Source organism: Watersipora subatra, chromosome 8, assembly GCF_963576615.1.
Source record: "Watersipora subatra chromosome 8, tzWatSuba1.1, whole genome shotgun sequence".
NCBI lineage: Eukaryota > Metazoa > Bryozoa > Gymnolaemata > Cheilostomatida > Watersiporidae > Watersipora > Watersipora subatra.
This window is the reverse complement of record NC_088715.1, coordinates 28,790,642-28,816,447: the sequence shown is the minus strand read 5'-3', so window position 1 is coordinate 28,816,447 and position 25,806 is coordinate 28,790,642. Positions and strand designations below refer to the sequence as shown.

The 25,806-nt window shown below is 36.4% G+C and overlaps 1 protein-coding gene across 2 annotated transcripts in view; it reads left to right on the top strand.

Moving 5' to 3' along the window:
* Window positions 1-25,806, top strand: part of LOC137402101 (signal peptidase complex subunit 3-like) — an 85,605-nt gene that overhangs the window by 11,342 nt on the left and 48,457 nt on the right. Inside the window, exons 2-4 of one of the 2 annotated variants that reach the window (XM_068088571.1) lie at window positions 3,298-3,451; window positions 9,263-9,378; window positions 11,150-11,490. The exons of the other annotated variant lie outside the window; for it this stretch is intronic. Of the exons in view, the coding sequence (XP_067944672.1) occupies window positions 3,298-3,451; window positions 9,263-9,378; window positions 11,150-11,279 (400 nt within the window). The 3' untranslated portion in view covers window positions 11,280-11,490. Of the gene's footprint in view, window positions 1-3,297; window positions 3,452-9,262; window positions 9,379-11,149; window positions 11,491-25,806 lie in introns of those variants that run through there. 2 annotated transcript variants of the gene reach the window in all.

Below are 25,806 nucleotides of genomic sequence, written 5' to 3'. Positions count from 1 at the left end.
ACTAATGAAGCTGATCATGCTACTAGGAACTAGTGAAGCCATGTGACTAGTGTAGCCAATTGAAAGTCAAATGAGGTCATTTGAAAGGAATTCCTAGGAGTTGGTGCGCCTAAACTAATTTTTCTCTAACTTTATGTAGACTGTCATATAGTAATTTACATGAGAAGAGCCCTCTTTGTAAAAAAACAATTTCTTTTGCTTGTTCTTTATGTTATAAAACTCATGTGCAGTCATGCAAAAAAGGGCTTTCATTCAACTTTTGTTGAGTAATTAGTGCACACATACAGAAGGAATAAATGATATTCACGGGCATGGGAACCCAGAGTTAATATGCTTGCTTGGGTAAACCTTAAAGGTACGGCTACACGTAACTAATTATTCGTTATGTTCGACATTATGGCTACAAATCGGTTCTTTTTTAATTAATAATAATTTTCTTTCTAGCAGCAAAAGTTCCGTGATAGAAAGAGTTGCCATATTTAGTGCAATCAAGTCAGTTGCATCGTATTTACTATGGCAAATTGCTGTAATATTTTTCTTGTGTGTTGCTCCATGTGCTTCGGACTACATAAATTTTGAAAGCTGTGAGAATCGTGCTCGCTAACCAACAATAGCGCAACTTAAGCAGTTTCATCATGTCTATTATGTTGAATTGTACTCGTACTGTTATTGTGTGTCGTGGTACGGTCTTGGACTATACCAACTGCGAAAGCTGCTAGAATCGTGCTCGCTAAACTAAAAATTGTTTAGCCAATTAAAAGCGTTTTGTCGATGACTTCGGTGGCAGGCCCAGCTCACTCAGCTCGATAATTCTGTGAATTTCGACCGAATTATTCGTTCATTTCGTGATTTCGGTCAGATTGAACGAAAATTCATTACGTATGGCCGTACCTTTAGGCTCTTCTTACAAATGAATTGAATCATTTATTTGGTATCTTTCCTTGCTGTTGAATTCTATTGACTCGAAGCATCCCACCAGTATGAATTGAATTGGGGGAGTCTACTGTCATCATAGAGGAATTGACTCAATTCTCTATTTTAATAAGCAAAACAACTCTAGCCAATGCTTCCCTTTATTATTAAGTAACCCAATCTGGTACATAGAGTTTGCCAAGGCAAATGTGTCAATGCAGTCCCATGTTGCCAGCCGCACACATTTTTACAAGACCGCGATATCACTGCGTATATTTTATTGGCAGTTAATATGTACTGCACAATAATCTAGTTTAGCTTCATTGTTTGCCTGTGTTCTGACAATAAGCTTATTTATAAGCTTCATAACTGCTTGCGAATATCGTTCATTCTACCAAAAAGCCTTTATAACAACCGGCTTTTGTACCTATACTAAAACATTGATCCCAGATTGCAGTGTTAACAGATTCATTCAAAACTTTGCGGCAATGAATTTAGGAAGTTAATTTATCATTGTGCCAAAAGCGAAACAGTTGCATAGTTTTTCCTTTACTTATGAAACTGCATAAGATTGTGGTTTCAATTTTTTTTAAATTTCTTGCTTAGACTGAATAAAAGAAATATTGTAAACAGCAACCTAAACATATTTTTGCTAGTGAAATCCTTCACAACTACACCAAAGATTCTTTGGCTACCACATTTTTATGTTAGATAATGGGTGTCTGCGTTTTGGCCAAACTGCAACAATGATGGTGTTTTTCCTTTGCAACCGGTTTCACTAAACTTCAGAAATATTAAACATTCTGTCTGAAAATACAAATAAAATGTTTAATATTTTTAAACTCAACTACGTTTTTCAAATGCATTGATTCTTGTGCAGAATTTTTTGCTGATTCTAGAAAACCTTAACTTGAAGTTTTATGACAGAAACTGCTTTTGCAGCAAAAATATTGTGTGTATCCCAGCAAAGAATGGTAGGCATGGCTTAATTTCATTTGAAAAAACAATAAAATCTCTAGTGAGATGTTGATATTAGCTATACAAACAGTCAATAGACTGAGCTAATGCATGCAGCTAAATTAGCAATTGTGGGTTATTTTTATTTTATTATATTGTCATAGGTCAATTTTTGTAAGAATCGGTGGAGAAGATATTTTTTATATAGGATAATTGAATTAAATCGAGTCATTGCAGTTGGGATAGCTAAAGAATTGAGAATTGAATTTGATGCTTTTGCAATTAGTTGTGAATTGAATCGATACTTACATGACATATGATGCAAAAGAATTAGGAATTGAATTGCTAATTTTTGGATGAGAATTAAAATTTCTGAATACATAAATAGCAACAATAATAATAAATAAACATCTGGATATTCAATTGATATTTGAAGTGGTTTGATGTCCAAACAAGGTTGCGTTTGCTTATATAGTACTGGAAGTGCTACAGAATCATCCATATACCTGATTTCCATTACTTTCAAAACGTATTGTAATATAATCCATATATTTCTTTGTCGAGTTGTGTGTAATATTTAATTGCTTCGAAAAACAATCTTGTAAAATTTGTTATATCGTTGTTCGATGTTAGGTATCAATATTTATCAGTTTTATTAATAGTAGTATCAATAATACTGCTAGACCATTTTGTTGTACAGTTTCATAATAACTTTTTAAAAGAACTGCTCTAACTAATAATACCCTCATCTTTCATCTTATCATACCGTCTGTAAATAGGACCCGTGTCGCATGTGTAAAATGATATGCACCTTGACAATGAAATAACATTGGAAAGTTGTTTCATATACATAAGGCTTAGGTAGAGCTGAACACATTTTCAAAGTGAAAAAAAATTGTAACTCAAATTTTAAGCCTTTGAACCCAAACGGTCAAGTTTTTGTTAGGAGCTTTTCATTAGTCAGACAGAAATGATAAAACTATGAAGTTATAAAAGCCTGCGTAGAGCAAAGATAACTTTTTTGTAAAGTATCTCGGGTTTTGGAATGAACGGACACTTCTAATTAATTTAGGAGGTTTGGTTGATCAACTAGTTATAAGGTAGTAAAATCTACTTCACACTAGATATACGGATACAATGTATAAATCACCCCATTCAAAAGGCATAACAAAATAAATTTCCATATAAGTAATACAGAGTTTCAGAAGAATAAGCTTTATGAAAATAGGAAAAATCTCTAGGGCAAGTTGAATGCAAATTGTGAACTGGATTACTACATACTGAAAGTGAACTGAAAATACAGCTGGACTACAACAGAAAAACATGTTGCAGTGTATGGTAATGGACAAAGTGTAACTTCGATGATCACTGCATACAATGCTTTTCAATCATGTCATCAGCTATCTATAAAAATGTCATTTTCAACAGGAAAGATGTTTCAGACTTCACGACGGACAGAACCAAAAGAGACCTTGCCACCCTGAGTAATGTTGGTGTTAAGGTTGATCTCTCACAAGTCTTCAATTGGAATGTTAAGGAGATATTTTTATACCTCACGGCAGAGTATTCCTCAGATCTTAATGTGAGTCCCTTCCTTTTCTGTTATCTTCTGTTCCTTCATTACAAATTGCATCTTATTAGGCAGCCATTGCACTCACCTCCAGTGTGTTGGTATGACAAATACTAGAGATTCATTGCAACCAATATCTTATTCACAGACAGTGATAGCGAATTTGTTTCAATCACTGGGTTTCCATGCTTTGAATGGATTAAGAGTTGGCCATGAATTCGCACCTTACCCTTTCAACGATTCGGTGTTACAATTTATCGATTTTTCCAAGACTATCGATGTACTCCTCAAAACAGAACTTGTTAAAGTAGACCATGACTTGGGTTACAGTCGCTTTTCAATTCACGATTGGTATGCTTATTACACTGTCTCAGCCACAATGGCTGACCAGTATTTTCTCTTTGTTTGCCTTATTGCTGCCCTCTATATTACAAAACTCTACAGAATTCACTACTTGCTATACAGTTATTACTTCAGTGGTCGCATGAACGACAGTTGCTTTTAGTAAAGAACTTTCTTATTCTAGAAGAGTTTAATCCTAGGAAGAGGCCTGCATCAGTGCAGTAGGATATTGTACAATCCATAGGCTCAGTTTTTTAATGAATAAGATATGTAAAAATTTAATTATCTCATCAACGTCGTATGAGCAACCCATGATTGGCAATAGTAGTTAGAATATACCCTTGCAGCGGTGCGATAAATTGCGCTGAATTTATATGCCATCCAATAGAGAGGGCTTAGCCAGGTGTTATCAGTTCAAATCCATCCGCAGTGATCGCTTCTGTGACATGAATAGTAGTCCCACTGCGAAATCCTTCGCACAAATTTAGCCAAGCAACATTGCATCAAATCCATTCGGATCTCACCGTTTCTATCATTCAGAGTGGGAGAAACTCTGAATCTATTCGAAACCTACTGTATGTAAAGGCAATCAAGGCCATGACAAGCATCAAGCAGGGTTCTATATCACTGTGTTTCCAGGACGCATTTAATCTGCTAGTTTGTGTCATCCATAAGATGGAAGCGACTAAAATTCACAAGTTGAGCGGGTTTTGTTACTAGTAAGTTTTCACCGAATGTTTCGTGCTTGCAAAAGGTAGAGACAGCCCTTGCAGATGATAGGCATGGAAACCCTGCATAAGCTAGTCAATTTTAAACCTTTTCCATACTTCAGTCATTCCTGTTTTGATTTCAGCAGTTCCGAATGCATCGCTATTACTTCTGGCATAGTAATCCTTCTCTTTTATAACAAAGCGCCAACATCGATCAGCAACATGCGAAGGGACATTCGAGTACTCATCATATGGTAACTCAACGTATCATCCGTGTCTTACAAAGATATCCCATTTCAGTTATAATCAACCTAATTTGAATTACAAGGCGATCATTCAGTTACTGTAGGTGTATTCCCTATAACAAGTGACAGGTGACATCAAACAAGATTTGTTTGTTCCTTTTATTTGTGCTGCACTCTTAGCAAGTATTGACTAGTTCATCAACAGTCTAAGCTAGCATGAGCTCTAGTTACACTAATACAATAATTTAGGTAACCCTCCCAAAACATTGTGTTATTTGCTACGGTCAGTATGGTAAGCCTGGTTCCCATATACGCCGCAAACACCGGAACAGCACCGCTGTCATCGAAATTCCAATCTACGCGGTTTCGTGATGGCTGCGATTAACTGTTCGTTTTTTAGCTTTTAAGAGCTTGTAATCACATTCCCACATATTTTGCACCTAAAACACAACAGAGTAAGACATGGTGAATCTTTTGATACCAAATAACTGTGATGTGAATTTTGTTGCAAGTCAACCTCTAACTCCATTCGAGCCGCCCTGACATGTGGGCAGACCGACCGCATGCGGTATCAGGTAAATAATCATTATAAATTGCCAGCTGATGTGGTACTCCTAAACATCATTTCGCTATTAGTAGCATAACCCGATAAGTGGCTTTGTTAACTCCAGTTGAAATTCCTAGACATATCGCACGCGTGTATCAGGTAAATAATCATTATCAACTACCAGCTGATGTGTTATTCCTAAACATCATTTCGCTATTAGTAGCATAACTTGACAAACCTCAAGGCAAATGTTACAAGATTTCTACTCCTTGGTCTATGGTAGATTATATTTATCATTTATTGAATAACATGGAAACCATTGAAACTATTATCAATGATAATAATAATACTCATAAGTAGTAAATTGTGTTAAATTATGTTTAACCTGATCTTCCTCAGGTTAAACTGTGATAAAAATTAGACTCTATTGACTCTTCAGAACATATAATCATGGCAAGTACTTATTGTAGAATGTCCTATTCAGCTACTAAAGCTGGGAGCTATGAGCTTAAAGCCTGGTTCCCATATACGTCGCAAAGCACCGGCGGTATCGCGCAGCAAAACACTTGCGGTGCTCGGCGCAGTTTAATGTTCACATAAAAGCCACATCGTTAATTATATCGTAAACATAATTGCGTAATCAAATAAAATGTTCCCTCGCCATGCCGTTCTTATAATGGTGACCTTTACCCGTACAGTGCATTTTGGGAAGGTTTTGCCTGCAGCCGTTTGCGAAATTTGAACAGCGTTTGCAAAATTTGAACAGCGCTAAACTATTGCGATGCCGCCGGCAACTACCGGCGATCCTCGGCGGTCCTCGGCGCATACGTTCCCATTTCATCGCTAATAGCCTGCGGTGTGTCGCCGGTGCTTTGCGACGTATATGGGAACCCGGCTTAAGGCATCCAATATACAGCAGATATTGTAGATGGTGGTCATCTGTTGGCTGTCGTCAGTGCCTGTAGCATTCATTCATTACCCTATTAGTATAGCTAATAGCCTTACAAGCTCCGCTGTTAAACATCCTACATACAGCAGAGCCAGTACTAGATGCTGCAGCTCATGTTCTGGTTGGTCGTCTGCTGGGTGTTGTTGGTTGGGATCCTGTAGAATACATTTACATATTACCCTATTAGTATAGCTAGTCGCTTTACAAGCTCTGATGTTATACATCGTACATAAAGCAGAGCCTTACCAGATGCTGCAGTTCACGTTCTGGCTTTAGTTCATCATCTGTTGGGTGCTGCTGATTGGGATCCTGTAGCACCATTCTACTCTCTTTTCTGTAACAGCATATAGTTTATGTTCACAAATGTGATAATATGCATTTTCCTGAAGTTGAATGTTGGCACCTGAGATATTGATGTTTGCGCAGTCAGAGGCGTGTACCCATTGCTACTTGAATCTTCAATATCGTTCACCATCATTCACCTTAACACTCAAGTTAATATATAGGAGAAGAATAGGTTTCTTCACAATAGGCTTTCTTGAAAAGAAGGGAAACCTATTGAAGATGTGAAGTAGCTCAGAGCGACACGCAGAATATTACAGTTTTGTTGATCATCGATTGATTCAATAATGTTATAGAATAATAAAATAAATCCTTCCACCGATCAAAAGAAATAAATCTACTGACTCAATTTTACAAGTCTACATGACATCTGATGATTAGTGCGTTGCTAAAAGTCTAACTAGAGTAGGTTTAAATGGGCTGATAGCAAGCATGATGTTATGGGACAATAGGTGAGACACAAATGATGAGTGACTTAACAAGGCATCCATACTTTTGTTATATTATACTGATTAGTCCCTTGTTATTAATAAACAAGAAACTCTTTTATTCCTACATTAGTTGTTGGTTAACATCCAGCAAACAATTATTATGTTTATTTTGTTATTGTGCCTATTATTATTACTCTGAATTATTATTTGTTAGAAATAAGTGTTAAAGTGTGTTATTTAGTTTTATGATTTTGTTCACTTTTTCTGACATTTGAAAGTTGATGAGTCAGTCGATAACATAACTACCAGCTTAACAGGAAAAACTGAGGTGTTGTTTACTTATCACAACTTGTCATCCCAGAGTCTTTGCATGAGTATGTAGTTAACCCTCAAGACTATAAGACATTTTTTACACGTATGTCATGTAGACATGTTTCTAGTCCAAAGATAACTCACTAGTTTTCATGTACCATGCAAAGGATGATAATTTATAAGGCTCGAAGCCAAAAGTTTGATACAGACCTTCCGTAAGCCAACTTAGTTGTCATGTCTAATACTCTTAAATCATATTCTGACAAGTTTGCAGTTAGCTATGAAAATATTTACAAAGAGACGTGATAAGATAGCAGGCAGATGGTACAGTATTCTATTTCTCTGTAGGTAAATTTAATGTAAAGGTGGCAATTTCATACTCACCAGATGTGTCAGTATTTTGGTTGCAAAGTAGTATCTTTACACAGTGTATCTTGTGTTGCAGTAATAGTTATCCACAGGCAGAAACTAAAATCAACATTCAATCAATCAATCCGTTCCATGAAATTCATCAGTTCAATGAAATTTATCAATCTGGTCTAGTCCTTTCAGCAGAAAGCCAATGAAAAGAATAGGCATATCTGTGTGAAACTACAAGGGACACGCTTGACTTGGCACACCAATTATGAAGCGACCAGCCGATCAAAAACTATCTGTTCATCAAATGTTACCACAGAATTTTGTTAGTTTATTATACATTTGATGTTTATCATTAATCTCCTACCACAATGAGCAACTGCTTCTAATTGTGACATATTTCTTGGAGATTTACAGCTTTCAATTAGGCCGTTATTATAACTGCCATTGCTTTTAGTTGTCTAGCCAATATAGTCATAAACCAGGAGAGGTATAGCTGTGACAGAGTGTAAGATTATGTCAAGCTCTTGTTTTCTTGATTACTTGCTTGATCATGTATGCTTGAGGCATTCAAATTTGAAATTTCAAATTTGACGACCACATTTCAAATGTGAACATTTCGGCGATGAATATTCGCGGTCGTAAATAGTATGATTTATTTATATCCATTTATGATAGTCGCTGCGGGGCTAGTTTTTGATTTCAGCATGCGAAAACAAAGAGGTTTCTTAGTGAAAATTTAAGAAGATAAATGAGAACACTACATCACAAAGTATTTCCTGATGCAAACGTGGATGGGTTTGTGATAGTGTGAACATGGTTATCACGGACGATCACCGAAGTATTGTGGAATCAACACCGAAACACAGCGGTATAGTGTGAACCTGCCTTTATAGAAAACGCTCGCATGCTTTTTGTCGTTTACCATGAGATCAGCAATTGTAAATTAGAGACTATCTATCTAGCCAGAGTGCGGATTATGCCACATTATTGTATTAATTAGTGCTAAAATCGATTGCAAGACTTGGTTCGGAGGACTTAATTTTGGTATGTAAATGCAGTTAGCTATGTTTGTGACACTCAAACTGTTTCCAATCAGCAATTATAGTGTAGCATACTTGCGTGTACCAGTGCCAGCGCGCTACGCTAGGTTGACAATCATACATACAAAATCATACATAGTTTTACATAGGGCGCCAACGGAGAGCGATGGCTGTGGACGCATAGGCCTATGAAGTGATAGGAAGGCAAGAACTATGCGCATGCACACTAGCGACAGTGTTTATCGTCGTGGCCATATCCATGACTAAAATATGGCGCATCCTTTCGCTTCCAAACAGCGACACTGAGTTATGACTGAATAAGAGCATATTTCTATGATTACGTTGCAGTACCATACGGTCTCTGTCTGGTAACTTAGTAATTGTCATGAGTTGTTAATGTTTGGGCAGTCAGCGTATACATGGTGGTATACACATTTACCACACACATTTACTGTATACATGGTGGTATACACATTTACAGCCATGTTATTAGGACATTAGTACAGTCAAAACAAAGGATTCATGTGGTATATTAATATTTACAGGCAGTTAACCAGGTGGTGCTGTGGGACAAGATTGTGATGAGGGAGGATGACCAAGTAGTAGATGTACCCTCCGTGGAGCCCAAATATTACTTCTTTGATGATTCCAGAGGGCTCATGTAGGTTCACTACTGTTATGCCAGTAGTCCATTTCCTTATCTACAATAAAAGTTTAGGGAGAGGGTGGGGTGTGTGCTATATTAGAAACATGGTGCCGGCCATTAGTAAATTTTAAAATTGACATTAGTGATTCTTATTGTGAAAGTAGACTTTTTATAGATTGCTGCAATAACATAGCAATGCTTTTTAGTAGTTTTGTGGGCTTTCAGTTGTGATTCAAACTGAAATACCATGCAAGGTCATTGACAAAACTGCCTTTACATTAAGGAACAAAGATCATTAAACCACTTTTCTTTTCTCACATGTAGTAGCCCTTAGTGAATCCTAGTAACCTCTGGTAGACCGCTGGGAAACTATAGTGGACCCCGTAGTAGTTGTCAGAACCTAGCCGCCCTTAGTAGACCTTTTAGGAGACCTTAGTTAACCCCTAGAAGTCTATAGCAGACTTCGTGTAACCCCTGGTAGACCTTTAGTAGCCCCTAGTGAGCCCTGATATTCCGTAGTGACCCCGTGGTAGCCCCCTAGTGAACCCTTGGTAGTCTCTAGTGGACCATAGGTTTTCCCACACCGTAACCCCGATGGCATTTGTCCAGATTCTTGCTGTAGTAGTCCTTGTCACGTGTTATAGTGTATCACTGTACTTTACCTCCCTCGTAAGCTATAGCTTACACTCAGATAACTATATAGATTAATCTATTATAGGGAAAGTAACATCAGACAGCACACTACTGTCTACTCTGAGCTGATATGATAAAATACGCAACTAACAACGACATTTATGACAATAACGACAGTAACGTTATGATAAAATAATGTTGCAAGCAAACATTTTTATAATGTTCTACAAACGTTGAATAGCGTGAATAATCTAATTAGATTATTCCTGAATGCCTTCCTAGCTTAAGCAAAGACAATTCAGGGTCGCTCTTTTAACAAAACACGCTTGAAAGTCTAAACTCTCTTTGAACTCAACATCAGCTTTATAATGAGGGTTCATTTCCTGATGAAAGGTTTTTATATTACAATTTTTTTTATATTACATTTTTATATTATTTTTTTATCATTTGAGATTGTTTGTGATGTTTGTGGTGATCTGACAGTTGGGATGATTCAAGATTAAAATTGAGAAAACTTGATCTCGGTTAAAATGCTCGCTCAGAAGAAAAATAAGTGCCAACATGACTGCCTGTCTCTCTCATCTTCGATGTCAGCTGTTAGGATCAATTTGCTGCAGTAGGTATCTCTACTCTGTCTCTTTGCAACTATCTCTTGATCTGAGTATTTTATTCTTGATCAAGTTTTGTTGATTTTAACCTCGACGTCCTGGCAATAAGATCATCTCAAACATCAGAAACCAAATCACAAATGATAGGAAAGTACTGATATTTTCTGATAAAATACTCAAACATCTTGTGTAAGTTCAATTTTTAAGAAGCATCCCCATAGAGTAATTTCAACTAAAGACTCCAACCTCAGCATCCCCATAGAGTGATTTCAACTAAAGACTCCAACCTCAGCATCCCCATAGAGTGATTTCAACTAAAGACTCCAACCTCAGCACCCCCATAGAGTGATTTCAACTAAAGACTCCAACCTTAGAACGAATTATTGCTGCAATAAACGTCAAAACTATCATTTGTTAATGCAAATATTTGGAGAAAATAGACATATTTTGTTCATTTGTACAATATAATCTATATCTCTACACTCTGTTATGCATTTTCCCTTCTCTTCTTCTGCAATGTTGTATCCTTTCTCTCATCTTTTCAGAGGCAACAGTAATGTGACACTCACCCTTTCCTGGAATGTAATTCCCAATGCTGGCAGACTTCCCCGAGTACAGGGTATCGGATCAACAGTCCTCAAACTCCCCAACACATATTTAGGCTCTAGGTTCTAAATTTACCTTGCAATGCTAAACAGAAGTAGTGGCCTCTTGCCTTCAGCGAAATTAATGGCTCATTTCATGAGAAGACAATTTCTAGACTGTTCTATGAGTTGAACAGCTGTAATTTGCTGTCTAGCCTAAAGCAAACTCCTTTTGTTGTACATCAGTTGTTGTTCAATAAATGCATTACCTGTTGAGCCTTTTTAGGTTCTATATACAATGAGATTAGGTATGTGCATGCTGAACCCGGGTATGTACACGGTGAACCCTGTCAGATATTTACTCTTCCCTAAAGAACCACATATTAATTATATACTTGGCAAAAATGATCACATTTCAAAGTTACTTATTTTACTAGTACTAGTGTTGATGACTAATATACTGAATGAGTAGAACACAAATTTCAGTCTAAAAGTAGTTCCATTACTAGCTTCATGTCAAAGATGGATATAAACTGTCAGGGTGTGTGAAGGATAGCAGGTGTTCTCTATTGTTTGTTAGCAAGAGGTATAAAATAATAAAAAATACAAATATCTGAAACTTGAAAGCAAAGTGATTAATTTATGCCTGATCCCTTGTATGTTGTTTTATTACATCTCTACATTTAATTTATTACCTGTCTTGAAGCTCATTTTAACCTGCAGTTAATTATCTAAAGACAATGTAAATAAATTCAACTATTTACTAGCTATCTGTATTTTTTATCATTAACTTTTGATAGGTTGAATTTGTTACCTAGCAGCCAATGGTATTATGTAATTAATACCTGATGCATCGTTTACCTCTGTTTCTATATTCTAGACCAACTTTGTGCATATGATCTTAACCTTGTGATAGTACAGAAAGACAATAAGTTGATTGCTGTTGTAGGTCTGATGATCTTATATTAACGCTAGCCAATTGTTTGGAATTCCTGAAAAACAAATTCACTGCGACCAGCATCGTGCTCTTCGTATTTAAACCAGTAGCCATTGATTTGAGATGGTAAAATCACTCATGATTACTATAGAAACCTTAGAGTTGATAGGAGAAAAAAAATGACCACATGAAATAAATAAATTTAGCTAATTAGTTCTTTAGATTAATAATAAACTTGCATGGATAAATTTGAACATATAAGGCTTGTAGAATATATTGAAAAATTTAAACAAGCCAATATTAATAACTATTGCTTTGCTAGTAGAGCTAGTAGCTTCACAAACATTGATGTGAGTCATCTAATATACTGGAGAGCTAGTACCAGATGTTGTAGTTCATATTCTGTCTGATCGTCCTGCTGGGTTCTGTTGGTTAGGATCTTGTAGTACCATTCTATTACTTTGTCGGCAGAGGGGGTTTATGAGCTATCTAACATACAGTAGAGCTATAGTATCAGCTTCCCTAGCTCATAGTCCCTTTGTTCGTCTGCAGGAAGGTGCTGAAGTAGAATGTCTTTGAGCTGGACCACTTTCTTGTCCTTTCTGTAACACAACCATTTTAGACTTTATGGCTATTAGCAAGTTTATTTTTTGTATAATTATTTGTAAAAGGTGCCATTTAAAAGTTTGTTTAGGGCATTTTTTACTATTGCTGCCAGTTTGGAACTATAGCACAAAAAGACTGTATGCGCCCTCATAGTAAACAGTTTAAAACTTTGGCAACGTTTTGTGGCTCTTTTGAGTAGACTTACAAAAGGAAGAATCTCAAAAAAGGATTTGTCTAAATTCCCTAATTACAGTTAAGAATCAGGGTAGCTTGACTTTGTCTTCGCCTGTGGTGATTGAGGTTTGCAACCACAGCGAGAAAGCGACAAGAGTGTTGCTTAGTAGCGCTGGATTGATGAAAAACTTTGCCAGGCTAGCACTAATTGCCACCACTAAGAAGCCAGTCACGAAAGGACAATACCAAGTTATTTGTACAATATGCATAAGCAAGTTAAAGGTTGACTTGCAACAAAATTCACATTCATAAGATTCACCATGCCTTACTCTGTTGTGTTGTAGGTGTGAAATATATGAGAAGGTGATTACAAGCTCTTAAAAGCTAAAAACTTATACAGTCATACTTCAACTTACGAGCTTAATGCGTTCCGAGACTGAGCTCGTATGTTAATATACTCGCATGTTGGTGCAATTTATTTATATATCGAACAATTAAATATATATTGCTTGGTTTCCATACTCTAAAAATGCAAATAAAACACTCAAAACAAGATATTGTAACAGAAAGAAGATGTTGGTTATTGTCATAATTTACCACATGCTTTCAAAAAGCAACAATCAAAAAATAATACAAGGAAATGTGATTATTTAAAATGTAAAATTAAATACATACAATAGCAGCTAATGCTAGCATTTGCGAGAGAGGGCGATATAAGTTATCCTTCATTACAACAGTTGTCTTTGATAAATTTGAATTTTATCAATGTCTTAAAAGACAAACTCTAATGTTGGTATGGTATTGGCCTTCAATCTAGCTTTTTTCCCAATACCAGGTGATACTTGGTAGCTGTCACTAGTGAAGTGGTCTGAACAAAGTACAGAAGATTTACTTGGGGTCCACTGTTCTCGTCTCACTGCTTTAATCCAGGCATCCTTGCGATCAGCAGCAGTAGGAAAACTTAACAAGTAATAAAAGATGCATACAATTAGTGGTGTTTTTTGCTCATTGGATTATTGACTTTTTGCCTTTGAGAAGTGTAGCATTAACCTTGTCAAATAATGGAAACTTTTAAACCTGATTATAGCCAAAGATAACCATGCTCCAAGCCATGCTCATGTAGTATGTTCATGAATTCTCCCAACGATTAGCAGGGTGAATGTTTGTTATATTGTCCTACCTGTGGAAGCTTTTCTCTGGGCATTTTCTTGGATAATTGGAACATCCAAAAGCAACGCAACAATTCTTACTAGTCCTCTCAGATGACTGTGAGCTTGATGAATAATGGTGAGATTGCTGCCAAAATAGCAATGAATATGAATTCCATTCTGACTTAGTGATTTATAGCAAGATGGTATCCAAATTAATGACTCAAGCATCACAAAGTAGCAGTATTACACAAGCAGCTCCTTGGGCAAAGTTAAGGAAACCTTCCAAGAGAGAGTCAATCAGTTAATGAATCAAACAAGTTGAAGTTGATAGTAACTTGACAAACAATGATGTCTGCTGATTTGATTGTCTTCAATAATTTTTTCAAAGTGTCAAATATGGGGAAAATATGTCCACTATTGGTATGAAAACTGTTCTAGTTTTTACTATAAAGCCTTACAGCTGATATTTAGGAGTTCCAAGCCTATCTTTGATATTAAAAGTAGTAAAAAACTCACCTTAGTAGCAGCTGACACACTCTTCTCAGCTTCAGCCATTGTAAACTAATGATGAATCTTGCGGTCAGTCAAGCGTAAGGTACAATACAGTGACGTTGCGTCATGGCATTTAAGTCCGACAAGGCCACCAATGGGACTAGCTAATATTGGCCAATCTAGGTATATATATCTATGTATAAATCATTCAAAAGTGACTCGACTGAAAGTGATGAATAACGCTAACGGTAGCATTTTTCATTGTTGTGCTCTCCTGGCAGCCTTTCCAACAGCAGAAATGTTTTGGATACTGCAATTCATATACCGGGAAGCTTGTATTTAAATGCCACCCTTTATTTGAACGCCACTTCTATTTGACTGATACTATTTGTGTGTGTATGTGCATGCGTTATCTTTTAGCTATTTTACTGAACTTCAACTTTTTCACCGCTGAAATCTTATCACCACCATCAAATTTGGTTTCTGGCTGGTTTTCGCTATAGCTGTTAGTCGACCTCATTTAAGCCTTTCTCAACCTAATTCGACAATAAAGCCCAAGCGATGCAGTTGGTGAAAATGTTCCGTTTAATATGAAATAAAGTAGATTTTTGTTAGAAGCTTAAGAGAAGTTGTCTGATACCAGACCCTCTGTTTGAAGAGATAGCAACTCCAACTCTGCTACTGGTTTTAAAGGAAAAATGTTTCTGCTTTTCACATGAGGAATGCTGAACTGAAGGAAATCGGTCATGGTATCTCTTTCAGGCCTTAAGAGAAGGCTTTCGGTGAACAGCATATCGGCATTGTTGTTATTTCAACATAATAAGCACACCGACTGCCAAATTGGAATTTCGAGCAATATTTTTTGTTGAATCCAAATGACAAAATAGGATTTGTATGGCAACGATGAAAGACCATCATGTTCAACTTTGTAAGGTGAAAAAATCATATAACAGGGACATCATATCCCGAGGGTGCACTATACTTCTCTAGACAAAGTGCCAAAACTCTTTAGGAGGCAGTCCTTAATAACCAGCTGTTGCCAACAGTATGTGTTTTTCATTGTATGGGACTTTCTCCCTCAACACTAGAATTATACATGAACTATGCAGGAGACCTGGCTTAGGCAGCAAATGAGGCAGCAAATGAGGCAGCAAATTTAGCATTAAAGATGAATTTACACAAAATTTTAGTTGATTTTATCAAAAAGTATCGGTATTTTTCTATCATTCGCAATTGTCTGACTGCCAGGATGTTTTAAAAGGCTCTTTTGGCTCCCCAAATCACTCAAATCAGGGAGGTGCAGAGGACGCTGTCTTGGCAGCAACCTGTACTACTCATGAGGCTGACCATGCCGGAACAGGTGGCATGGTAGCCCAAAAAATTACTTATTGGGCTGAAGAGGTGGAGACACAGGAAGCCATCATTGAAGGTAAGCCAGGCTCTGAGGAGGAGTTCAGGATTCACCCTCTGTATGGCTCAGATGACTCAAAGACTCTGATTGGTAAGAGGAGAGAGTAACCCAGATGCCTAGGCAAAGCACGAGAGCAGGTAAAAATACGAGCAGGTATATACTCAGAACTCACTGGTTCGAGCTGAAGACAAAATGTTAGGCTAGCGAGAGCTGCTACGACCCGAAGGGTAAGTCTGGGAAGAGGAAGACCCAACCCATATACAGGTAAGGCCAATTTCGATTTTAGTACAAGGTTAATATCTGGTCCACAGGCTATCTCCATGTTCATGTATGCTTACCATGCTCCCATTTAACACCTTTGGTAAGTTTGTTAACTTCACCAGCTCCCAGTGAGACTAACACTGGGCGAGCTTATGATAACTACAGACCTTACTAGTGTGCTAGCAAATAGTATACATGCATGTCAGACACCATTTCTGAAGCTCGTAGAACGTATGTTTGAACCCCAATAGTTAATGTGTTTATGTTCAAGGCCCAAAGAAGAAAAAAGGGGGCATGTTAAATATGCGTCTATGCTCATTATAGGTTCCGAGGCTACGAAGGATTTGTTAGAACCCTAACCAGGATTAGGACATCACAGAATAAAAGGGAGATTCCACTATATATATTGGGAGATCAGGCGCGTGCTTTCATTCAAGATTCTTCTTACTGGTAAGTGACCAGTAGGAATGAAAAAATATAGGCAATACAACTTTATAATACATCACTACTTTGTCCTTTTCAACAGAGTTTCACTTTTTTATAGATTAATTACCAAGATTCACAGCATATTGATTCTGAGCTAGACGTATATGATTAGTCATTGTTGTACACAAATTGTATAGTAGTAGTAACCTTGGAAATCACTTCAATCATGGATTTTCTAATACTACTGTTGCAATGATTCAAATGGAGACCCAGGGTTAGCTATGGATTTGAGTTTGCTGTTAATGTACATGATCACACATTCATTACCTTTCAAAATTCAAATTTTATGGGCAGTGAAAAAAGGAAGAAGAGTTTAATAATACATCATACATGCACCACCAGCCAAGAAATTTTTCTTCCAAAGGCTGGTTGTGCATCAGTGAGTTTCTAATTACAGAAGGTCCTCTACTTATGAACATTTGAGTTACGAACAGCGGTACATACGAACAGGTCTGCGCATATGTCCGCCGCTAATACCAACGGTGTTACCGATGTATTAGCGGCAGAAAGAGGCACTACTCGGAAGCACCACCCAGCATCCACCTTCCTCTGCTCAGTTCGTTGCAGTGCATAAGTGTGTGAACGTATCTCCAGTGAGCAAAGAACATTTTTTATTTTTACTGTACGTATTGTAAAGGAATTTGCCGGCCTTTACTTGGCATGATCTAGACTAATAAATAAAGAGAAGAGAATGCGTGTAGTTTCATTCATTTAGCTTTTAAGTAGCGAAGGAAATTTCACTAGCCGAGGAGCGTACGGCTATCTCCTCTGCTCAACTAAGTGAGCGCGCTCATTTATATACAATAATATCAACCGTTCCGGCTAATGGCAAACGATAAGAACACCGGCTAACAAGGTGAATAAATAGGATCGCTAGTGCGTTGGTATGACAACAAAATAAGTGGCGATAAGTAATAGCATAATGAGTGAAACAACGATATAATTAAAGGACAACACATACAATAAAATAAGACAACAATAAGTGATAGCATAACGAGTAAAACAACAATATAATAAAAGGACAACACACAATAAATAAGAAATGCAACGTCATGGCCCAGCGTCCACCACAGTATTCTCTCAATTTTATTAAATGTTTTTTTTTCAGTACAAACCAATACAGGTTACTTATACAAGCTTTAAAAATACTTATATAAACCTTCAATATACTTATATAGGCCTTAAACATAAATTATAATACAAAATATAGCACTGAAGCAACTTATGAACGAATTCACCTTGCGAACGATTGTTCGGAACGTAACTCGTTCGTTAGTTGGGGAGCGTCTGTATTATTAATCTCAACATAGACTTACTTAAAATCTTGTGTCAGTTTTGTAAAGTCATGAGAAGCTGCTCTCCTCCCCTCCAATCTCACCAAGCAAAGAATTATCTACTACCACGGGCCTGCAAACGTTTACTTCAATGTACTCCCAGAAGTTCTATACTTAATGTACATCATGCTGACATTTTTAAATTAGTTTTAGTGCCAAGCAGTTGTGCAGCACCGCTTTGCACTAATCGAGGCTCAGGGATTTACTTTCTATCAGTTTCCAAAGACTGACTTACTACGGAACCGATGGCTGGTGAATATGAAATGTCTCTCCTCTTTCAACTCTGGTAAAGGGGACAAACTGTGGCAGCCCACCAGCACATCACATTTATGCTCAGTAAGTTGTAACATTCTATAAAGAGATTAAGTTTAGTACAAAGTACTACTAAGTACAAAAGACCACCTATTTAATGAGTCTTAACAATTACGCTGCTAGTAAAAGTAGAAGCTGTCGCTTAGTGTTGAGGAATCTTCTAGAGGATTAAGAATTCGTGGGTTTGAAAAAAATCGTAGTCTTTGTAAGCAACTCATGTCATCGCCTATTGTGCCACTTCAACTGGTTTGTTTGCTTGTAGGTTGGTTAGGTTTATCATCCTTGTTTAGTGCTATATTTTCAGCACATTGTACAACCTTTTCTAGGTAGGTCTATTAGTATGAAAAGATGTAGTATTACTTCTGTTAATGTTACTTACCTAATATGTATATCTTTGATTTACTGATAACTGCTATTCAGAAATGAGAGACGTAAAGATCTTGAAGAAAGATGCAGTTATTACAGTGTTTAATTTTGCACCTGCAAAATCACAGCTAAAGAGAAGAGCGCACTTTGATGTAGCAAAATCATCTGGTAATTATAATAACATTGTTCCTACTTAGTTTAATTTGCTGTAGCATGATGAAGCTGTTGAATGACAAGACAAAAGCATGTTAGGCTCTTTTGCAATATTGAAATATCTGAGTGGCAATTCTACCCTCTTTAGTAGTTGAATTTATAGGTATAAGTTTAAAGTGACCTTATTTTTATGTTGTCATTACAGAACAAACAATTGCCTGTAGCTGGCGATGAGAGTGGGAGTACATTTGTAGCCCTGTATATTGATCATAGTTACATATCTATGAGTAAGTATTTTCTAGTAGTTATTATATTCACTAAATTTTGATGGCATTGTATAGCTTATGTGCATGGTTCGGATTAACATGTCGTAACCTAATGTAATGCTATGGAGCGTTCTGACATCAATAATATATTTCTGGCCTGGTATAAGTTGCTTTGCAGATGTCTCCTCCAGTACTAGCAGTGACATCCACATACAAGAGTCAATTCCTTGCAGCAGTACCCATTCTTCCCATGATGAAGACGACTCTAGTTATCTGGCTGACTATTTAACCTTAGTGCGTAGTCAGTGCGTAGTCAGTGCGTAGTCAGCGTAGTGGTGAGCCAGTCAATGAGCTCACCATGGTGGAGAAATCTTCATTTTACTATTTGTCTGACTGAGTGTTGAAGGCCATTGAATTGTGTACAGATTGTTGCATGACACTAAAGGAACCTGTTGCCACTCTTAGAGAGGTGGCCTTACACACCGTTAGTAAAGAGTATTGCGAAGAAGCACTCTAGCACCAAACATGACAAGTATTCACGGTGTTAGAGTCAATAGAGAAAGTTTTCAGACAGTGGGCTCCAGCACTAGATGAAACCCAAAATTCACTGATTGACTTTCTGTGGAACAAGTTGACACACGCAAGCTTTGAGACAGGAGCAGCCTGTAAGCACAACACGCTAGAACTTACCATTAAGAAATTCCTATGACTTAGGCTTCATGTTTATTGAAAAGAAAAGACCAAGTTAGCTGTGGGAAAATCTCACCCACGCATGGATTCGAAATCCATGGCTGTGCGGGATCTGGTGAAAAGAGTTCCGTAATTTCGTCATTTCAGTATTGTCCATTTGCTTTGTTTATGTCTATGTTTAAATATTGTAGATTCACCATATTTGCCTTAATAATTAGAATGTTACATTTTTCTATGTTTTGTAGCTTTATGCATATTTTGTTGGTATTTTTTAGATGTGCGTCTGTATATAAAAACTGAGGTTTTTGTTTTAGTACTGAATATGCAAAATATTTGTAAATTGGATATTGTACATTGCATATTTTTTGTAACATGTAATACTTGTATACTATATCATAAATTTGATAGATGTACTACCAGTACTAAAAGTCCCATAGTCAAATAAGTAGAAGATGTCTCGGTTTGTTCTATCATACTGTTAAAATTGTGAAATTAACATTTTAATTTATCAATTCTTAAAATAATGTCTTATTTAAATATGAGCAATTTTTATTGTTGTAATCAATAGTCATATTTTACAACATGTTTTCCACAAGGTACCACAGCAAGTAAGCTAACTAAAAAGCAGTGTACAACAAAACAAAAAAGAACAACACAAAATAACTATAGTCTAACTAAAAAACTAATGAATAATCCAACTAATATAATAATGTTAGAAATAAAAGCATAAAATATGTAAAAAGCAAGCTTGAGGATTGATATGAGTGTTTAAACAAAAAGTGGAGCAATAAAAGCTCTGAAAATAGTTATGCGTATCTGTGACAACAAATTTCTAGTTATGAAAACAATGTATAATATAATTTTCTAATAAAGATGTTAAAATAGATAAGGCTAGATGGTTAATGGTATTATTGGTCAGATAATAGTAGGTTTAGTTTGAGTTTTGTTTTAAAAGATTGCAGAGGAAGAGCTCTTAAATGATTGCAGAGGTTGTTAAATGAATTTAGTAGGTTACTGTTGAGTTTGTTGTGGTTTATGGTACTAGGTAACTTAAATCTGGTCTTGGTTTTGCGATCATGGTTTACGGTTTGGAAGCTATAGCTGAGATATATAGGGCAGTTATTGTGGAGCATTGAATGAGCAGTGAGGCAGGTAAAGTACTGTGATAGCTTAGGTAAGGGAAGAACACCAGTAGTGCTTGTTATTAAATTGGTAGGTGGTAAGTGATGGTTTTTATGGGGTATGTTTAGGTCTTTGCATATAAGTCGTAAAGCGTTTATTAGTAACACAAATAGTGTGTTGGTATATTTTACAGGTGTTGTAAGGTAGAACACATTTAGGCCATGTATAAGATAGGAATGGATAAAATTATAGTAATATAGTCTGGCAGTATCAAAGTTCATAAGATGACGAATGTTATAAAATAAACGTAGGTTAGATGATATTTTATTTGAAATGAATGAGATGTGGTCTAGCCATGATAAAGAGTCGCTGATGATAAAGCCAAGTAGTTTAGGAGTAGATTGTCTTGTTAGGGTAGTAACTGTCGAATATAGAAATGGTCAGAGGGAAATTCAATGGTGGATTTACTAAGATTTAGCGTGATTTTGAAATGTTGAGAGACATCTGATTTGTCACTCACCACTGTTAGACAAGTGTTAGGTCTGAATTTATTTTAGATCGGAGGCATGAAGGGTCAGTTTTGGATATAGAGAATGAGGTATCATCAGCATAAGCATGTGGTGTGTTGTGGTGTGATAACTTGAGTAAATCATTTACATTGAAACAGTGCCGGTGCAAGAATTGAACCTTGTGGAACGCCATTAGCTAAAGGAAGAGCATCTGAGCAGATATTTTTTATTTTCATGCATTGGTGCCGTCCATTTAGATATGACCTGATGGTGCCAAGATATTTACCAGTTATTCCTACGTTTGCTATTTTTGAAATAAGAATATTATGATTAACCATGCTAAAAGCTTTTTGAAAGTCAAGACAATGACTAAAGTATTTTTGTTTGTGACCATTTTTTACCAGGTGGAGTAGAGATGATGAATGGTAGTGATGCAAGAGTGATTTTTTCTAAATCCTGACTGTGAGCTGCTTATAGTTTTGTTGCTATCTAAGTGTATTTGAAGCTCAGTAAGTATATGTCTTTCGTAAATTGTAGAAAGTATAGGAAGTACGGATAGAACGGTTTCTTTGGTCCGTTCCCACGTAATGATAAATTGCTATAGATAACTCGACCTCAACTCTTTTAACTCGAACAGTTTTTTGCCCAACCGCTACCGAGACGGTTGTTATCGCTTTAGAAAATCACTTTATTCCAAGTCATAGAGGTAAACTTCAACTTTTTGTAAATCATAGGCGTCGTTATTACCACCGTCGGCAAAATATTTTTGTCAACGACTTTTCTAAAGGTTTGGTGAATTTTGATTTTTACTAAACATCCGCTTAGCGATCACCTTTCGGAAGCATGGAAAAGTGAGGTGACCTTCGCATAAACTTCAAGAAAAATCGGCAAAATTGATCTTGGTTAAAAAGCTCAAAAGAAAAAGATGTCTTTTCTTCCGAGCATTTCAACAACGATCAAGTTTTGCCAAATTCAATCTAAAAAATGTCCTGGCAATAACATCACCTCAAACAACAAAACAATCTCAAGTGATAGAAAAATCTCCTATACTTTTTGATAAAAAAGTTTTAAACTTTACATTAGAAGCATTTAATTTGAAACAAGTCATATATGCTTTTGATTTCTATTATAGTTTGTATATGTGCATGTATCTACTAATAAATAAATAAATACATGGACTTGTGACAGTGCTCGGATAACTTGAACGCTCTGATAACTCGAACACTTTCGCTCGGTCCCGTGAAGTTCGAGTTATCCATGTTTGACTGTATTTGATATACAATTTTGGAGTTATATTTTTAAACATCTAGGAAAGGAAAACTCCCAATATATGGGAGTCACAAACAAAGTAACGAATGGAGCAGTGGAATTGTTGTGGCTAAGTAACCCTAGCTACTTTTTGAAGTGGGTTTTTGGAGGGTGAAAGTTAGTGTCTCAGTAATATGCTATCAATTGGAGGCATGGCATATCCGCCGTCAAGGCGACTTAGCTATGACATCATTGTCTAAACGCTCGTAATCATAAGCTCAGGGTCTCACCCATAGAGTTATCAAAATAGAGATATAAAAATAAAATTGACTTTTTTATTACTTATTTATTAAACAATTTTTCATTGTAATCATAGCTAAACAGATTATTATTAGCCATTACTTGGTAATTATTTTACATTTTACATTAGATGAGCTCACTAGCACCCAAAAAGCCCAATAACAGCAGCTATTATAACAGACATCAGAAAACTAATTCACCGTTCAGTGCCACTCAAAGACTTATCCCTAAATGATATATCGAAAACAAAAGTTTACAATTGTGTAAAAAAAGAATGGAAACGACAAGGGACAGCTCTAATCAGAGATGGGACATGCCCATACGGCCTTCTTTCAAATCTACACCCAGATCATATCTTCAAACAACCAATAAAACTGAACATCGAAAGAGAAAACCTTGGAGCTTTATGTGACCTGTTAACGGGCCAAAGCAGACTCCAGTTCAGATCAGGATTGAGTTACAGCCCAACTTGCACTTGTTTAAAAGAAGACGAATCCGCTCACCATTACCTCCATATATGTGCGGATTACAAAGATGCTAGATCACACACACAGCCAACAGTAAATAGTTGGGACTCCATAATAGACTTCCTGCAAGTCACCCGTCATCTCATGTTCAAACGACAACAGATGACAATATTATAGCCCTGGTCAGGCGTTAACTCGACCAACACTAACACTTTACGGCGTCTAGGGCCGTCTGACGTCAGGAGGAGACCAGCGCTGCAGATGTTTGCAGATACTGTCGACCCAAGCACTCAAGACAATTCTTGCCAAACACTTAATACAATCTTGATTGTTGAAAATTTTGTCAGTCAACATTATTAAACATGAACAATCAAAATGTCCATTTTAAATGTATATAATATTATATACTTTTTGCTATATAACATATTGCAATTTATTCAGGCCAATATGTACTATAATCGGACCATACAATTTCATCTTAGCCTGCAAAAAGAGGCTTTTGTTTCATTCTTGTCTATCATATTTTATTTTATTAATAAAGAGTTCATCATCCTCACATTTAAATACATTTAAAAAAAACATGAAAAAGCTTTACAGTTGTTTTCTTTTTCCTCTTAACTCAATTTGAAATGCTTAAAAATATTTTCTCGTGATATGAAGTTTAAAAGTTAGAATGGTAAATGTCGTATGCGGTATGTTATATATGGTAAAAATAAATTTGCTGTCCAAAGACCTTTTTATTACTTGGGCAACACCAGGTAGTAGCACAGCTAGGTACACCTGTGATCATTCAGTTCAGTTGTTGATACAGCTAAATCAAGCCTTTTTAATTTCAACTACTGATGATATTATTGTGAGAATAAAAAATATACTAGAAGAAATGAATGAATAACTTAACAAAACTGAACTACAACGACTCACCCATGGAGGTCTCTGTCTGGTGTCTTGCTACTAGAATTGGAGCAGCCAAAGGCTGCACAAAAACTATCATTTGGCATACTGTTAATGTGATGATCACAGTCATAGAATCAACAAAGCAAATGTAGAAGCAGTAGTAGTAGTATAGAATGGAAATATAGTTGTAATGTATGAATTAACTTTGTAGTAACAACTGTCTGAACTAATTATAGTAAAGTATTCAAACTCAGTGGCAGTTGTTTTTAAGGAATGAGTTTCCACGATTGTACATTGGCAGCGTTTGGCTTGTAGGTCACTCTCCTTGATACATGCGCTAACTAATAAAAGGCCTAGGTCTGTATTTCTTCAGAGGTCTTCATTTTCAATAAAGGTTTTACTTGACAATTTAGTGACAATCATATGAAGACATCAATGCATATATATTTGGATTGAGTAACTTGTCCAGAGCACAAAAAAACGAGATGGCCGCTGCGCTTCCATGGCGACATAGCAATATGGCGGCGTGTTATTACTCTAGGGAAAGATAACTCTATGGTCTCACCTGAGTTTAAGATTATAAGAGTTTGGACAATGACATCATGGCTGGTTAGCCGTGGCGACGGAAATGCCACGCCTCCGATTAATAACGTATTACTGAGATACCAACTTTCACCTTCCAAAAACCCACTTCAAAAAGTAGCTAAGGTTACTTAACTCAATGATATACAGTCCACCATTGGGGGGCTGTATATTATTGCTTAACTACAACAATTCTACTTCTTCATTCTTTACTTTGTTGGTGATTTCCATATATTAGAAGTTTTCCTTTTTTAAATGTTTAAAAAAAACTCTAAAATTGTATATCAAATAAAGGGTAAAATCCGTTTTTTGAACAATAATTAATTTTTTAATTATTAGAATTTAGACTTCTTTGTTAGTTTAGACTAATATAAAAGTCCTCTAGTCAATATTTATTCTTAGTATTGATTCTAAGCTTCAAAAAGTGTAAAAAAAATTCAGCTCAATGGAAGTGTATATAAATTTTCTGAACATATGCTGCCACCGAAAGTGAGACTATGTAAACCAATGTTTACACGATTGTCTAAACTTTTTTATGTCCTACTCAGGGTTTCACCATTGCCATAGACATCGTTATGCCTAATGAGACATCGGAACACGATTACGCACTAGTCGCAGTAAAGGTGCCTGGCAGCGAGAGGAAACTAGCACCCCAAAAACTCTCGTGAGAGAAGTCAAGAAATCGTGATTGTGCCGCGATATATGACATTATCACAACCAAAGCCGTATAGCTTCAGAGTCCTGCATCAAGAACCGGAAACAAAAATGCTGTTTCCAAACAAACCCGATCGACATACTGATCTCTAATGGAATATTCTTACCTCGCTCTCAACATCTCACTTTTTTGCATTTATTTT